The sequence below is a fragment of the Psammomys obesus genome, unplaced genomic scaffold, assembly GCF_907164565.1.
Source record: "Psammomys obesus unplaced genomic scaffold, mPsaObe1.curated_primary_1811, whole genome shotgun sequence".
Lineage (NCBI taxonomy): Eukaryota > Metazoa > Chordata > Mammalia > Rodentia > Muridae > Psammomys > Psammomys obesus.
In genome coordinates, this window is record NW_026591086.1 from 2,914,220 (window position 1) to 2,932,784 (window position 18,565).

At 42.7% G+C, this 18,565-nt stretch overlaps 1 protein-coding gene across 2 annotated transcripts in view; it reads left to right on the plus strand.

Moving 5' to 3' along the window:
* The window catches only part of Kif13b (kinesin family member 13B), a 158,821-nt gene that overhangs the window by 40,528 nt on the left and 99,728 nt on the right, over positions 1 to 18,565 (plus strand). The window contains exons 3-5 of one of the 2 annotated variants that reach the window (XM_055609535.1): positions 11,055 to 11,067; positions 16,058 to 16,118; positions 17,511 to 17,603. In XM_055609535.1, coding sequence (XP_055465510.1) covers positions 11,055 to 11,067; positions 16,058 to 16,118; positions 17,511 to 17,603 — 167 coding nt within the window. The remainder of the gene's footprint in view (positions 1 to 11,054; positions 11,068 to 16,057; positions 16,119 to 17,510; positions 17,604 to 18,565) is intronic. The other variant, XM_055609536.1, reaches the window with a different exon arrangement.

Consider the following 18,565-nt stretch of genomic DNA (forward strand, 5'->3'; position numbering starts at 1 on the left):
GCTCTTCAAGAAGAATAAAAAGAAATATGTGCACAAGGACTTATTGTTGAATGTTCCTCGCAGTGTGCTTTTTGGTGGCCCCAAACTGGAAGCAGTTCAAAGGCCCAGCTGATAATGAATAGACGAAATACAGTATAGCATAAAAAGGAGCCCGTGCTGATAACACACTGCTCAGGAATGAGCCTCACAAGTGGGCATCATCAAAGACACCTGATGCAAGAGACAATATCATGTGTAGTTCTATTCCTAATAAATGTCCAGAGAAGACAGAGAGGAAGAAACAAATCTACAGTGGCTTGTGGTGGCCTGAGGCTAGTGTAGAACCTGGACCTGACATACTGGGGCATGAGGGAGCCTTTGGGATGATGGAGGTATTCTAAGCATCCATTGTGGAGATGGTATTTAGCCACCTGTTATTGAATTATATATGCTAAGGATGGATGAAATTTATGGTATAATAAGTTTATAACTCAACCAAGCCTGTCCCATTTCAATGGCATTTGGTTGATGCCCATCTGGGATGCACCACAAAGAAGGGGCTCATTCCTTGATTTTTTTTAAGTTAGGCATGTGGAGGCTTTATGAGTGGCAGAGAGTCAAGTAGATAGGGCTGATCCTGCATGCAAAGGGGTGCAGCATAGTCCAGTGCCTCATGCCTACAGTCCCAGCTTTCCAGGAGCTAGAAGCAGGAAGATGGATTGAGACCAATGTGCAACACAGTGAGACCTCATTTCAAAACACAGAAAATGGAGTCATAGACAAAAGGTGCCTTCTAGTTTTTTCCGTAGTGCTTGATGCTATGTATATATCTTCCATTTTTAGGTTTCATGTAGTCGATGGTTCTGAGCTCCCTATGTAGGAGAGGCTCTCCTTGAACTTTGTTTTGGTTTTTCGAGACATGGTTTCTCTGTGTAGTCCTGGCTGTCCTGGAACTCACTTTGTAGACCTGGCTGGCCTTGAACTCAGAGATCCTCTTGCCTTTGTGGCCTGAGTGCTGGCACTAAATGTGTGTACTTTTAACACCTGGCAAACTTTATAAAAAATTATTACATTATTACATTTATTTATTTATGTGTATGTGTTTAGGCATGGATTGCCAAGGCATACATGGAGGAGTTGGTTCTCAATTTCTGCCATGTGAGTCCCAGGCATTGAATTTGGGTCATCAGGCTTGGCAGCAAGTACCTTAACCCACTGAACCATCTTGCTGCCCTGGCCTTGAACTCTTTTATCGTCCTGCGTCTTTTCCCAGGGCTGGGATTACACAATTTCCTTCTTAACTCTCAGCAATGCTTTGCTCCCTCCCCACTTTTTCTTCTCATGCTTATTCCTTTTTAGTCTTTTTGGCACATGTCTTATGATAGAGATACACATTTACAACTCACTATTACTCTGTTGATACCTTCCATTCATATTTGGGTTTCAGTAGCTCCATTTTTTAAAAATCTAAAATGTTAGCTGATCAGTCTCTGATTACTAAATAAAGATCACCCAACAGAGCATAGAGGCCGTCTACATAGAGAGTGCTGTACCAGGTTGCTCAGGGTTGTTGGCCAGGGAAGCTGGAAGCAGGCTAACTAGAAGTGGAGTATATATGTGTGGTTTTCTTTTGGTGATATTGAAAAATTAAGGGAAGCTGGGAGTCCTTTACCAGAGCCTGACTATTCTGGGCAGATTGCTGCAGAAGTTCAGGGTCAGAGGTTGTCATCAGCTGTGTTCTGTCCTGTCTTTAGTCTTTTCTGCCAGACATAGGCCAGGACAGAAACTCTTAATGAATTCCTGGTAGTGCTGTATCCTAATCTGCTTCAGGTTACAGATGCTAGTTTGAGAGTAAAAGTCTACCGCTTCCTTCCTCCCAACAAAATGAAACAAAAGCCATGAACTACATGGATTGAAGCACGTATTTGCTGAATGAGTGACAGTGAGGAGGAAAAAGAACCTGTGGGCTTGAGAGACATTGCAAAGGTGGAAACCACCCTTAACAATCTTCACTGAATTGTTTGGTTTTCTTGTGAGTTACAAAGTTGGACACACTTGGAAGTTGAATCTTTAGTTAAACCCAAGGAAGCCTAGGAGACTCTTGCTAAGGGATAGATTTGGGGGGTGATTATAGTAATGAGTTAGACATTTCAAATTTTCTCCGTATGCTAGCCAATTTGAACTGCAGACAATACTGCATCATGAAACGAACCATTGCCCGTGCAGCAGCATGTATGAACACATGTGTGTCACACACCCCACATATGGTGTTGCTTTTTTCTTTGAGGTTCCCAGGCTTCCTGACTTCAGTCTGCATCCTAGACCTGCCACTGCTCATTACTTGAGTTTGATTTGATAGCAGCTAACTTTGATGACATGACCTCTGTGAGTGACATTTGTGTTGGAGGTCCCTTGCTTAGAGAGAGTCTCTCTCTCTGCTTTCTTTCTTTTTTTGACAAATTTTTATGTAGCCCAGTTTGTCCTCAAACTTGCTGTATAGCTGAGAATGACCTTGAACTACTTACTGCTCTCCTGCCTTTGCCTCCCACGCGCTGGGATTTTAGGTGTGTGGCACCATGCTGGATTTATGTGATGTTCAGGTTTGAACACAGAGCTTGGTGTATGCCAGGCAAGCTCTCTGCCAGATGAATTACATGCATCCCTAGCCAGGTTTTAAAGAGTATCAAATCATTTACTGGGCAGGTGGGAGCTGTTGGGTCATTCTCTTCATGGGTGTAAAGAAGTAAGTTGCTTATACTGCCTTCCTGTCTGCAAAAAAGGAAACCTGCTTTTTAGGCAGGACTGGAGCCTGTTTCTGATAGGACTTGTTGAATGCAGCAGCTATGGCTGCTGCGGGGGAACTTGACTAGATTTTCTCAGTGTCAAGAGAATTTGGAAACCCTAATTTCCCAATGTGAAACCTTCTAATTTTCCACTTGGGGTCAGTACTCTGAGAATTGGATGCAGTGCATTGTGGGCTGTGTTGGAGACTGAGGTGCAGGATGAAGTGGGAGGTTGAGACAGTTAGTTAATGCCAGGTGGTGAAATTTTTATCTTGTGTCCCAGTCTAGAAGTTTAATCATAGTAGTCCACATAAGGAGGAAAATACAGACTCAGACAGTTAGACATCATGAGAACTCAAAGAAGTAAAAGTCACAAGTTTCCTCTACTTCTAGTCCAAAAAGTTCTGGTAATCGCTCTAATAAAACTTACCCTGATGTCATTGAGTTTGTAGTTACTCAAGTAACTACAATGAGTGTGTATCACTCATTATCTGCTTTACAAGAAGCACTGAAAATAGATCAATATTCTTTGGCCAAATTTAGACCTTCTTCTAATGAAGGCAGACAGTGGCTATTTTTAAAAAAGATTGTATTCATTTTATGTATGTATTTGTGAATATATATACATGTATGTGTAGGTGTCCATGGAGGCCACAGGAGAGCATTGGATACCTTGGAGGTGGAGTTACAGGTGTTTGTATCTATCTGCTGTGGATACTGGGTTCTGAACTCCTGTCTTCATGGTTGAGCAGCAAGTGCTCTTGAGCTGTTTCTCCAGCCCTGGGCAGTGAATTTATACTCTTTCTGCTGGTATGTGTGTTTGACAGCTGAGAAAAGGCAGGTGATTTGTTAGTGACCAGTTGGGTTAGTCATTCTTGAATGTATGTAGTTTATAGATCAATGTTTCCTGGTGTCCAAAGTCTTACCATTACAAACTACACTAACTGTTGTGCCATAGTCATTGTCTCAGCTGTCACTTTGCTCTGAGCTGGTGTGGTGTAGATTGTAGATTGTAGCAGAAGAAAGTTGCTGAACAGTTTACTTGATTTTGAGACATTTTATCAAGGGCTGTGCTGGAGATGGTGACCTGAGTTTTTTAAGGGCAGTTGGAGCCAGGAGGGTTTGCTCACCCCTTTCAAACAGATGCCCATTGCTTGCTTGTTTGCTTTTAGGGTTATTCTCCTCTGTTTCCTGGGATACTTGGTGCACTCATGTCTCATCCTTTAAAATTTTTTATTTTATTTTAAATTCGGTGGATATATTTTTCTGTCTCAGTATCATATCCATCAGCTTAAAAGGTTTCCTAGTTTCTTGACTATGAAATTTGTATTTGTATTTTTATTTTTCGTTTCCCTTACTGTTTCCGGTGGCTGGGGGAAGGAGGGTTGGTTCTGCATAGACACTGTGACATGTAAGAGAGTCATATCAGGGATGTTTAGGGAATAGTTACAGCTAGGGAAAATTTAATCAAGCTGGGAAGTGGCACATGAGTAAGGAGTTCGAATCTCAGGTCAAGGCTGACAAGAGTCATGTAGACTTCCCCAGAGCAGGCAGTGGGTGGGGAAGGAAAGCCAGGTGAATGGTGTAGTTTGGGTGTTGGCAGGGGCCAGGTTGCCTACAGAGAGCAGGAGGTATTTACTTGTGTTGGTCTGTGATAAGAGAAGACCCTCGTTCTCTAGAGGTCACAGGCTGCCTCGCTGTCAAGAGATACGTGGTCAGTGTGCAGTGGAGGTAGTTTGGCTCATGGCTCACTGGTGTGGGTTCTTGTGGATGGTCCTTGAGAAAGATGGTTTGGTTTCAGGTTTTCTGCTCTGTAGGAGGGCTTAAGTAAGCAGGGGATGCGGGTCAGATGGCAGCAGCAGTGGCAGTGTGGCTTTGTCTGGGTGTTGGAATGGAGCATATGGAAGTGCTGAGGTGGCCTGAGTGGAGGGACCTCTGTGGTTGTACTGAGGAGGTTGTGAGCCTCCGTGTCACTGATAGGGAATTGGAATGGGTGTCTTTTTTTGTTTGTTTGGTTTTCCTTTTTCTGATACAGGATTTCTCTGTCCTGGACTCACTTTGTAGACTAGGCTGTCCTTAAACTCACGGAGATCCACCTGCCTCTGCCTTTCCCGAGTGCTGGGATCACAGGTGTGTGCCACCACACCAGCTGCAATTATTTATGTTTATTGTTCATCTTCTTACTGTAAGTAAGGAGAGTTGTACAAGGCTGGGGATGTAGCTCAGTGGTAGAACACTTACCTAAGATTCATGCATATGGCCTTGAATTCAGTTCTCAACAGCAGAGACAGACAGACACACACACACATACAGACACACACACACACACACACACACACACACACACACACACACACACACTGAAGAGTTGTACAGAGCTGAACAGGTAAGCCAGTGAAGCTTCTCATTCCTATGGGTTATCTTAAGCAGCTTTTCTTCTTTTCTTAGATCATCCGTTGATGGAACCTCTTTGGAACAGCATTGGTTGTTTTGTAGAATTCCCCAGTAGGTCCTGTGGAGTTCCAGTAGTTTGGTTATTTTGCTGGTGGTGTTTTCAGATACCAAGGCCTCTCATTCTTCAAGCATGCTTTAGCAGTGATGCTCAGTATTCTTCAAAGTTGAGTGGAATATTCCAGATGTTGAGGAAAAAGGGGACTGGGATTTTAGTGATATCCAGATTTCTTACAGAGACCTGCCTGTGAAGGTTGAGAAACACCATGAGTTCACTCAAGTACAAGGTTTTAGTCCTGTCAGCTTTATTCTGTGTGTAGAAAGGAGGTTGGGGGAGGGTTGATGAGAGAAAACTCGCTGTTATCATAGATTGTGGCTTGGTTGCTGGTACTGCCAGTTGAGTCCCAAAGAGGAAACAGCATCATTACTTTACGGTGGCTGGATTAAAATGAGCTCTTTGTTTTCTTGCTTTGTTTCTTCAAATGGGCTTTTATATAGGGGACTGGCCTCTAATTTGATATGTAGCCAAGGATGACCTTGATCCACTTCCGGAGTATTGGGATTTTAGGCGTGTGATACTGTGCCTGATTTAGGCGGTGTTAGGATGGAATCCAGGCCATCATGTATGCTAGACAAGCATCCTACAGGTTGAGTTAGAGCCTAGCCCAAGCTCCTCGTGATGTGTACACCTTTTTAGAGTGCGTATGCATATTTATAACTGTGATCATTTCAGTTCCTTTAAGCTTTAGAATTGAGAGATGTTTGTGGACAGGATGGTGGTGCGGCCTTTAACCTCAGCTATTAAGAGGCAGAGGTAGGAGGATTTCTCTGAGTTCCTGGCCAGCCTGGCCTGTGTAAGTTCAAGCCAACCAGGAATATGTAATGAGAGACACCCCCTGTCCCCATGCACATGCATGCACAAACTCATATACACAGAATAGTGGAGAACAAAAGAGGTGATAATACTTGAATTTTATTGGTTGACAGTGGTAATTAGTTGGTTTATAACTCATTTTGACATGTCTATGTTTTAAGTGTATGTAATATTGTGTGAATTATTTTTATATTCTACATCAATTTTATTTATGTCATTGTCAGAGGTATTAATGAAACATTTCCAGAGATTATCAATATACATAAAATCATCACCAAACATCTTTATCACCAGTCTAGAGCCTAGGAACGTAGTTTGATTTATTTTCATGATATAATTTATTATTTGAGAAGTGAACACAGGCCCCTAAACAAGATCAATAAAAAAGAGTAAGAGAATAGTTTATCATAGATACCATTTCTTTTTTAAAATGAAATGCCCAGCTTTTGCATGTGGGGCCTATGCAGTGCTGGTATTGGAACCCAGAGCCTTGCACATCTTAGACAGGATCCCCAGCTGCAGCCACATTGTATGTTGTTTCTCAAACTGACCTCGTCTGAAACAGCAGCACCTTCCATGCTGATCCACCTGGATCCTTAGCATTTTCGTGTCCAGTGCTGTAGTTGTCTCCCTACTGCTTGGGACACATTAGTCACTGCAGACAAGGGGTTACATTAGGACACTAAAGTTTACCATTGGAAGTGTGATGAGACAGAGGGTCTGCATGATCTTAGAGATCCTATTGGATGAATATCAAGGACACAAGGAGGAACAGTAACCTTAGAGAGTGAAGAGTGTCACACTGTTGCCGGCCAGGCAGAATGAGCCCTGGACGCTCTACCCTGCACATGGTAGGATGCATGTACCAGGGCATCTGCTATTTGTATTGATACTTGCCCAAGCACACAGGCCCGCTTGAGTCAGGAGGAAGCATTAGGCAACTAGTCTGAGGATGCTCTGCAGCCAGAGTGGCCAGTGCTTCCAGGTGTGCATGATAGCCAAACTGGCCTGGGTTAGAGGAGATGGGATAACGTCAAACAGCCCAGGTCTCTAGACGAGGAAAAATACACCAGTGACCGTAGTTGGCAAAATTTGGATACAAGTGGCTGTTACTTAATAGGTTGTATGTTGATAGATTTGCCTTGACTTTGATCACATGACTGGGGTTCTGTATTAGCATGTGGGGAAGCTTGAGCAAGCCTTTGTAGGAATTCTTTGCACTATTTTTGTAAGTTTGAAAGTACTTAAGATGAAATTTAAAAAAATGAGAAAATTAATTCAGCAGGGCTAAGAAATAAAGGCTGTGGTGGACATGCTTGGTGCCAGCACTTTGGATGGGTCAGGAACTGCCTGCTTTTCTTTGCTTCAAGAGTATCTGTAGTGGGGCACACTGAGGTTTCTGGGTAAGAACCCTGGGACTGGTGCACAGTAGCTGCATGGGATTTCAGTTCCCTGTTGACGGTGTCTTGTTTAATTAATTAAGCCATTAATTAACCTACTTATTTTTGTACAGAGCTGTAATTATGTATTGGGGTATCCTGTGGCCATGTAGGTTACCTGAGCTTTACTGTTAGGGCTCCCAGACTTCCTAGCTGGAAATGTAGCCTTGTAATTCACTTACTGGTTTGTTTCTGTTTTTATTGAGTTGCTTTGAATTCAGGTGAGTCTGTGGATTCTTCTGCAGTGAGTCATATGTTCAGTTTTATATTTCTCAGTTGTCTCTTAGGAAAAGCTGATTTTAGAAAGTTTTTTAAAAATTTATTTTACTTAAACTTGAAATATTATACTAGATGCATGTTTTTATTCTCAGAAAAGACAAGAATTTTCATATACATATTAAATAGCAAAATACTGGCCTACGTTCCTCCTGGGAACCCTATGGTTGCTTATCTTAGATAGCTTTCTTTTGCTGTGATAAAGACCATGACCAAAAGCAACTTCAGGAAGAAGGGGTTTATTTTATCAGACAGTTTACAGTTATGGTCCATCCCTGAGGGAAGCCAGGGCAGAAACTCTGGGCAGGAACCTGGAGGCAGGAGCTGAAGCAGAGCCCATGGAGGGGCACTGCTTACTTTACTGGCCTGCTTCTCACGGCTTACCTGACCTGCTCTCTTAGACAACTCAGGAGCACCTGCGTGGGTGGCACTGCCCACAAGGGACTTGGTCTTTCTACATCAATTGTTAATCAAGAAAATTCCCTCCCACACACACTTGCCTACAGGCCACCTGATAGCAGCATTTATCAATTGAGGATCCTCTTTCCAGATAACTCTAGCTTGTGTCAAGTTGTCAAAACCGTAACCAGGTCATAGGTAATAGTTAAAGTGGAGGGAATGAACCCATTGGAGGTGCCATTGTTCACAAGAGTGTTGGTGAGTGGCTCAGGGACTCTTTTAAGTCCTGGTCATGTTGACCAACATGAGATGAAGACTGTGGGCTTAGGAGTTAGAAGACCCATTACATTAGATGGTGCTTAAACTTCTCGGAATCTTCAACTTCTCACCTGTAAGTCTGGAAGCATTAGCATTCCCTGTAAGTTACCATGAGCCTGTAGGAGCATTGTGCTGTCAGTGTCCTTGGCCTGCGGACACCTCATATGCATGGCTACATTTTTAACCACTTTGTCCAGACTTGAGACTCTGCTTTGCTATAAATACCTGTAACAGTGGTGGCATTTGACAGTGACCTGTGTTATAGCTCCCAAGGCTTTAAAATGTTCTTTACGTTTATTTCTTGTGTGCTTGTGAGGGTGCATATGTGTGATGTTAGAGAACACCTGTGGGAGTCGGTCCTCTACTCTGTGGGTTCTAGGGGTCAAACTCAGGGCATTAGCTTGGCAGGAAACCTCTTTACCTTCTGAGCTGTCTTGCTGGTCTAGGGCTTTTTGTCAGGAAGTTTTCCCATGACTTGTTAGTTCAGAAAAACAGACTTTCTTTAACACCTTAGCTCTGTTAGATATGTTACCTCTAGATGTGTTACCTCCAGATACTTGTCACCATTTACTAGACGTTTATTGTTTACATCACAAGTCATTTGGTACACATAAATATCAGATTTCTTCTATAAGAAAATCTTATGAGACAAAGGAACAAGAAAGCATGTAGTAGACAATTAATGGGGACATTTGTGTGTAGTATTTACTCAAGTTTAGGCTGAGTGTTTGGATTCTCTGAGAAGGACCAGATATCACTATTCTTGTTTCAGGCCAGAATCACTATTCTTGTTTGAGCCAGGAGTGGCTCCTGCCTTTAATGGTAGTACCTTGGGCCTAAGGCAGGAGAGAAATGCTGTGAATTTAAGGTCAGCTGGATCTACATACTAAGTTCTAGGCTAGCATGGGAACTCATTTCGAACAAACAAAGAACAACAAAACCCCAAGAGAACATACTGTCTTTTATTCTTAAGTTGGTTTGAGTTTGCTTTTTGAACATAAATGAGCATGGTTGTTATTTGGAATAACTTGAATATTCTTCACTTGAGTGCTCAGGGTGGAAGGCATGCTGCGTTCAGTTGGTCCAGGAAAAAAGAAGTGTGCATGTTTATTTATGTCTGTGGAGAGGAAAGATGTGCAGGCAGCCTGGTTCAGGGGTAACAGTTGGGATTTGGGGTGAAGGGTCTGTGGGAGTTCTTTGTTGGATTTTAGGCCTTAGTTATTTTTCTGGCAGTTTCAGACAGATGGACTGAGGGGAGGTTGAAGTGCCTCGGCAAGTTAAGAGGACATGTACTGGGTGACCTACAGAATAGGAGCTCCCTGGCAAGAAATCAGTTGTTTCTTTAATTTAACTTTTTTTTTCTGATCCAGAACAGAAGTCCCATTGGATAGAAAGGTCTGGACAGGTAAAAGTGTTAAGTGGCTGCTGTGTAAAACCTCAGGAAATTTCTAAAATTGAAACCAGACAACAGGTAGTTTCTGTGGTTGAGACAGGTTTAAAAAAAAATGTTGTAATTGAGCTGGAGAGATGCTCAGCAGTTAAGAGCACTGTCTGCTCTTTCAGAGGTCCTGAGTTCAATTCCCAGCATCACATGGTGGCTCCCAACTATCTGTAATGAGATCTGGTGCCCTCTTCTCGCCTGCAGGCACACATGCAGGGAGAACATTGTATACATATTGTAATTATTATTTTATTTTTATGTGTATTTTGCCTGCATGTATATCTGTGTACCACATGCCATATCCGGTGGTGGAGGAGGCCAAAAGAGGGTGTCAAGCCATCTGGAACCAGCTTTCCAGACAGTTGTGAACTGCCATGTGGGTACTTCTCTTGAAGAGCAGCCAGTGCTCTTTACCACTGAGCTATCTCTCTAGCCTGAGACAGGATTTAATTATGTAGCTCAGGCTGGCCTTAGACTTACAGTCCTCTTGGCGTAACCCTCTTTTCCCTAGTAGCTGGGACAACAGAGAGGTGCCACTGTGCCTGGCTCAGAAGTCAAGTGTTTAAGAAAGATTATGTATAAATCATATACAAGGATGAGCAAAGAGCCATTGGGACTTCAGGATTCTCCCCTAAGGCTCCCTCAGTGCTCAGGTCCTCCTTTCTGTTGGAGGGACACAGGTCAGTCAGCTGTCATCTGTTCCCTCCCTTCATTAGTATTAATTTACTTTTCATTTACTATTTGGTTTCAATAGTTATATTTTCTTTTTTCATCCCCTTTCACCTTCCCTTCTCATGTCCTCTTCTTATCCCTCTTCTTATCTTCTCTCCCTTTGAGACAGAATCTTTGTAGCCTAGACTGATCTTGAACTTGCTCTGTAGCTCAGACAGATCTTAAACTCCTTATCCTCCTGCCTCCATCCTGTGGGTATGAGTTATAGGTATGTGTGCTTGGCTAGTATTTGTTTTTTTATTGCAGATTTACATACGATTATTATCTCTTACTGTTCAAAAGAGTTGCTTAAACTACACTTCTTTGCTAACCCTTGTCCCATTTCTTTTATGTCCATGGCAACACCGCTCTCCGGAACTCAGGGGCCAGCCGAAGGTAAGAGTTCTTCCCATGATGCTTGTAGAGATTTCTGTCCGCATCCCTGCAGAAGTGGGCATTTTCATCTCAAAAGTGAAAATTCCTTTTTCCTGCAGGTTTATAAAAGCAGTATAAGCTGCTGGCTGTCTCATGACTCCAGAGCTGCTTATTGGCACAGATTGGACTGTAGGGCTGTGGAGAGCAGTGTGCTCTGGCCAGTTCTGCCCAGACTCCTAGCAACCCAACACAGATTCCTTGGCACCATAGATTAGCATGAAACTGTTGTTCCCGACTGTGGTCACTCTGGGCCATTCCAGCTCTTCTTGCTCCTAGGCAGCTGGCATGCTTTGCCAGACCCATGGGGTCCCAATGGAGCCCTGATGATGGGCTCCAGCTTCCTCTAGGGGCCGTGCTTGCATTTTACATGGGAGCCAAATTCTGAGACTACCCTTGAAACTTTTTTAAAATTACATTTAAAAAATAAATTTCTGTGTGTGTTTGTGTGTGCGTTGCACATCTTACTGCATTTCCACTGCATATGTGAAGGTCAGTGGACAGTTTTCAGGCATTGGTTCTTTTCTGACACCGTGTGACTCCGGGGATTGAGCTTGGTGGCAGACCTCTTTACCCACTAAACTAACTTTTGTCTGGAGTGTTGGCTTCTTTGTCTCCTCAGAGTCCTTAAAATTTCTTTTAAAGATGTATTTTATTTTATGTGTCTGAACGTTTTGTCTTTGTGATATGTGTGCACACATGTGCACCATGTGCATACCAGGTGCTCATGGAGTTGAGAAGAGGTTGTGGGATCCCCTGGGGCTAGAGTTACAGATGGTTGTAAGCTACCACGTAGGTGCTGGGAACACTGTCCTCTGAAAGAGCAGCGGGTGCTCTTAACTGCTGAGCGCCTGTGGGTCTTACTTTGACAGGTCCTCTGAGTGAGCACGAAGCCTGCTTTTATTTTTATTTATTTTATTTTATTTTTTTCTTATCAGTTACATTTTATTAACTCAGGTGGTTGGAGAGACAGCCGTGGGTGCTGGGAACCGAACTCTTATATTTCTGGTTGTGAGCCTAGCCTTTAACGGCTGAGCCATCTCTCCAGCCCGAAGCCTGCTTTTAACTGGACAGTTCTCTGAAGTTACTTAGTCCTTCCAGGAAAGTCAGTTTGTCTACATTCTTGGGCTTGTTTTTGTTTTATAGCCTGTGGTTGAGCTGTAACTCTGTGTTGTTACTGTTGCTGAAATATTTTGGGATCGCTAATGACATTTTAAACAGTGCTTGAATGTGATACTGGTCTCCTTATGTTTGTGAACGTCACCTCATTTTTGCTATGAAAGGGTGCTGGGTTAATTATGCTTTTTATTGGAGCAGAAGATAGAGGCCAGTAAAGATGTGAGGAAACCACTTCCCAGCATTAAAAGCTTGCCATGTTTTATTCTGTGAACTGTTCTCACCACTTAGAGAAAATGCTTTGCAGACAGAAAGCCCGGAAGGGGAAGTCCACACCCTTAAGATGCTTCCTTGGGGGGGGGGGGGGAAGCAAACTTGGCAAATTGGAGACCTTAATTTATTTATTTAAAAAGACTAATTTATTGTGTGTGTGAAGCATGTGTGTGCACACATGTACATGCTTACCCTGCCACGTGTATGCTGTGTCAGGCACTTAGTGGTCTAAGGACAGCTTTGGGAATCAGTTCTGTTCTTCTACCAGTTGAGTCCTGGAGACTTGAACTCAGGTCGTCAGGTGTGGTGGCAAGCATCTTTACCCTCTGAGCCATTTCACCAGTCTTATTTTTTATCTTATATTTTCTGTGGAATTTGTTACTGTGAATATGTATTTCTTCTCTGCTCACTGAAAACCTTTTTGATTTAAAGAACTAATGTTTATTTAGAAAGAAGGGAACAAGGGAGGACAGTGGGGGAGGGAGGAAATAAAACAGCACATATATGAAATGACACAAATGCCAGAAGGAAACCCATTGCTTTGTATGCTCCTGAATAATTCATAATAAAAAAAGAATAGCACTGGATATGGGGTGCTGCACACCTTTAATTCCAGCAGTTGGGAGGCAGAAGCAGGTGGATTGCTGAGTGTTTGAGGTCACCCTGATCTCAAAACAAAACAAAAACCAAAAAAAGCTCAAACTCAAGAAATAGGATCGTATTTGCTGCTTATAATGGAAAGCCCTAAAAACATGAACACCACTCTGATTAAAAGATGACCTGCTCCATACCAAACCTGACTTCCAACTTTACCATTAACAAGTTAGTACATTTTATTTGAGTGATGGTTGGGGATCAAACCTACTACCTTGTACATGTTAGACAAGTGCTAAGCTACACCCGAGCTCACTCCTAACTATTCAACAAATTGTTTCCTAGGGAGGCTAAGCATGTTCATTAGCCAAAGAAGCAAACAGCCTCTTGAAGCCAGTGTCCACTGCACCATATTTGACAAAGGGAGCAGGCTCTAAAGTTGTGATAAGATACTAGCTACTTAAACAGCTGCTACCAGGACTTAATTGGAGCTACCAGGACTTACTCTAGTTTTGTATAAAATACTCATTAAGTTGGATCTGTGAATGGAGCATGCATGAATATAGTGTGATTACCATCTGACTTCATGAAGTTTTGGGCTAGAAGATATTTGTAGCAGTTTACAAAATTGCTAAAACCTAAAGGGAGCTACTTAAGAGTGTTTTCGGTAAATAAAAACTACTATTTATTAGTTTCCAGCCTTGTGCTTAGCTGTGGTACTTTTGTAAATGAGTCCCTGTTTCAAGTTTTTTCTTTTTTTCTTTAAGTTGTGCTAGTGTCTCGGTTTGGGTTTTTGTTGCTATAGTGGAACACCACAACTAAGAAGCATGTTGGGGAGGAAAGGGTCTATTAAGCTTATACTTTGACAGTGCTGTTCACCACCAAAAAAAGTCATGATAGGAATTCAAACGGGCCAGGAACTTGGAGGCACAGGTCTTGGAGGAGTTCTGCTTATTGGGTTGCTTCCCCTGGCTTGCTTAGCCTGTTAGGGGAACCCAGGACCACAGCCCAGGGATGGTCCCGCCCACAATGGCCTGGACCCCCATTGATCACTAATTAAGAAAATGCCTTACAGCTGGACCTTATGGAGACATTTCCTCAACTGAAACTTCCTCCTCTCTGATGACTCTAGCTTGTATCTAGGTGACACACAAACAGCCAGTACAACCGACAGCCAGTACCTTGACACACAAACACATTACTTTTAAGCCACAACCCTCCTTTCTTATTCATCCCCAAGATCTCACGTTAAAAACACAAAAACTTGGAAGTCCTAGTGTTTACAATTCAAACACATTCCATTTCAGTTTCTTTAAAAAATCTACTCTTTAAAAATCCAAAATCTTTTTGAAAAGTTCAAAATCTTTCAGTTGTGAGCTCCTGTAAAAATCACAATTCAAATAAATACTTTCTTACTTCAAGAGGGAAGAACCAGGACAGAGTTACATTCAAACCAAAGCAAACCCAAACTCCAAATGTATAAACAACACAATGTTTAATGTCTGGGATCCATTCAAGATCTTCTGGGTTTTTCCAAGGGGCTTGAGTTACTTCCTGTGTTCCACCCTCTGCAACCCACACACAGCTTGTCTTCTAGGCTCTGGCTGGCTCCACTCTACTGCTCCTGCTGTTTTTCATAGTTGTCTGCTGATACTGGATCTCCAAAACCACTAGTGTCCTCTGCAATTGGGCTGTACTTTCACCAATGGGCTCTCTTCATGGTGCCACGCCTCAGCTTCTCTGCATGACCCCTTCAGTCCTGGGCTTTCAACTTCTCCTTAGGATGAACCTTCACTCGAGGCCTCTCCCGGTCCCTTTTATTGACCTCTTCATGCCTTCAAGACCAGTATTGTCTGGGTGACTTCTACACTGCCAAGTTCTGAGGCCAGCACGAGATACAATCTCGGCCATTTCTGGAACACAGCTTCTCTGTGCTCTTTAGAAAACACTTCTGAGATTTCCCTCAGTGATGCTGGCCTCAGTAACCACTAATTTCTTAGCTTATGTAATATACAAAAGTTTCACTTCAATGCTGCTGGTCCCTTGTTAATTGTGGCTGACTCTTTAGCCCCAGCTGACCAGAATAACAGAATTTGAATTCAAAATAGCAAACAGCCCTTATAGAGTCTTTAAACTTTCCTCTGGAACCTCACAAGCCAGACCTCCCTCTTCTGCACTGCTCTCAATATTCTTCTCTTCCAAGCTCCTAATGAACTGAGTTCTTAACACTCAGTGGCTCTTCTAGCCCCAAAGTTCTAAAGTCCTTCTGCAGTTCTCCCCAAACACGGTCAGATCTGTCATAGTAATATCCCACTTGATACCAACTTGTCTTAGTCAGCCCACAGTGGGCCCTCCCCGTTGATCACTACTTGAGAAAATGCCTTACAGCTCCCTCCTTTCTGATGGCTCTAGTTTGTGTCAAGTTGACACAAAAGCAGCCAGTACAATAAAGTAAGTGGTGGCAAACTTGGGTAGGTACTTTAAGTGGAACAGAAAGAGAGAGACAGAGAGAATGACTGAGAATATTAATTAGAAATTAAAAAACCAGAAAACCAACTCGCCAAGCAGTAAAAACAAACTTTCTTTTCATAGCTGCACACACATAGTTGCTATTATACATGTTGTCGCACACGCTTCCTTTTTGCTTACCATTGCAGCTGGTTTTCCATGTAAGATGGATCTGTATCACACACTTGTCACTGTGGGACTATATGCATCACTAACCCCTACTCTCTGGCATCAAGTATTGGCGTTTCTCTGAGGGGTGGGCAGCTGAAACATGATCACTGTGTAGCCCGGTCTGGCCTGAAACTTGCCTACCCTCCTATCCCTCAGGTGCTGGAATTATAGGCTTGTGCCATCTGTCCTAGCTAGTAAGTTGGCTAACAATGCTATGCATTATTATAATGGCGTTGTGTGTGATGTTAAAATATGTTCTTCATGCACTCTTTTTATGTTCCCTCTGCAACAGATATTTGCTTATGATCACTGTTTCTGGTCCATGGATGAATCTGTCCGAGAGAAGTATGCAGGTAACTGAGCACAATTTTTCCTGTGCGTTTAGTAATGTGGAAGCATTTTGCTATGCTTTCCATCCACTCCCATGTGTCATTTGGTGTAACTTTTTTTTCTAATTTTATTGCATGCACATTAGTGTAAAGGTGTCAGGTCCCTTGGAATTGACATTACAGACAGTTGTGAGCTGTCATGTGGGTGCTAGAAATTGAACCTGGGTCGTTTGGGAGAGCAGACCAGTGCTCTTAACCACTGAGGCATCTCTCCAGATCTGGTGTAACTTTTAAACAGTGTCCAGACAGCTGCTGCCAGCATTTCCTATGAAAGGTTTTGTGCTGTCTGGGGACCAAGCCACTTGAGTGTGATGTTCTTGGTGTGAGGTGACTATAGGATCTCATGGAGGCCCTCTCATACATCTCATGGGACCAGAAGCTATATCATGTAGCCTCCCAAGATATCTGTGAAGTGATTTAGAGGGACCTGTCATAAGGCGGGAGGAGCCCACACAGGAGTCCAAGTTCTAGTCCTTAAAACCTCTGTAATGCTTCCTCAGGCCTGCCAGCATGTCTCTCTTCCCTTTGTACCACAACCCCTCTCAGTTTCCTTTTGCCCCTGTTCTACTACCTTCCCAAAGATAACTGTCTCATCCTCATTTCTCCATACGGATGCTGAGAATTGAATTCAGGTCATCTGCAAGAACAGCAAGTAATCTTAACTTATGAACCATCTCTCTATTCCTGTTTCCAGAATCTCACTCCTTGTTCTAACTGTTGTGAATTATAGGTCATGCAACTTCAAGTTTTTATGAGGAAAAGGAAAATGAAAAGGAGAGAGAGAGTAATTGATGTGCATGATTCTTTTTGAACTGTAGAGTACTTTGAATAAAAATAAGGTATATAGTTAAATTCAGGCACATCTAGGTCCTAAGTTGAAATTTCAGATATTTAGGGCCAGTGAGATGGTTCAGATAATAAACGTGCTTATACCAGGCTTGGTGATCTGAGTTTAATCTCCAGGACCCACATAGTGAATGATGAGAACCAACTCCTAAGGTTGTCCTCTGACCTCCACACGTGACAACACATATACACACATGACACCCATATAATAGAGAAAATCGTTGAATCTTAATCGTTGACTATAAAACAAACAGGTCTTAAGCTCTGCATTGCGTGGCATAATTTATATGTCCTTGTTCAAGCATGTTTAGAGAGAACCCTTTACTGACTCTCCTTCTCAGTTTAACTAGAAATAACCTGTGGGACAGAAGCTTTTGGAAGCATCTATCAACCTTAAAGACCTTGTTTGGGAATAAATAAGCAGATTGCAATTTTATTTTGGAGATTTTTGTTTGCTTTTTAATTTATACATGTGTTCTTTGCCCTTAAAAATATTTTCTTGTTGTTTAGGTCAAGATGATGTTTTCAAGTGCCTTGGGGAGAACATCCTTCAGAATGCATTTGATGGCTACAATGCGTGTATCTTTGCTTATGGGCAGACAGGTACATCACCTAGCATACTCTTCCACATTTAAGCATTCTTCCATGAAGTCGAAGATGAAGCCATGCTGTCTGGGCTGCACTGCCTTTTCTTCTTGATTTTTCCCCCCATGTGAATTTTTCTTCTTACATGACAGAATACCAGAAGAACCAGTTGTAGGGCTGGAGAAACGGCTCAATGATTACGAACCCTTGCTGTTCTTCCAGAGGACCTGGGTTTGATTCCCAACATCTACATGGCTTCTCACAACCACCTGTAACTCCAGTTCCAGGAAATCCGACACCCTCTTCTGGTCTCTGCAAGCACCATGCATACAAGTGGTGCATAGACATGTGGACAAGACACCCATACACATTAAAGAAAACTAAAAGAGAGATACTTTAAAAAAACCCACACTTGTTAATATCTTACCAGTCATGTCTGGCAGGGACTGTAGACGTACATACTTTGTAACTAAAGAAAGAAAACCAATTTAAAGTAAAACTAATTGTTTCTGTAATGGTTCATCATGTGACTTGTCCGACTGGACACTGTTCTTTATAGAACAGTGTTTTTGATGGGGTCGGACATCATGTGTTGCGTGAAAAAGAACAGAAATTCTGAGCCAGGCAGTGCCAGCTTCTCTTGCCCCTGTCTATTTCCAGATAGGGCTTTCTGCCTCATTGTTTTCTCACAGGGTTGGCATGATGAATTGCCCTGTGCTCATTTTAGGAAGGAGCTGGAAAGATGGAAATAGCAGTTTTAGCTATTGTGACAGGTGACACAGCAGCAACTTGTGAGGCTGAAAGCACACAAATACTGCAGAGTCATTTGGAAGGGGCAGGTTATACCTGTGTCACTTGTTGGTTCCGGGTCGTAGGACTGTGGTAATTTAATCTTTCCCCTTTTCATTTGTCTGTGTCCTTCCTTCCTTCCTTCCTTCCTTCCTTCCTTCCTTCCTTCCTTCCTTCCTTCCTTCCTTCCT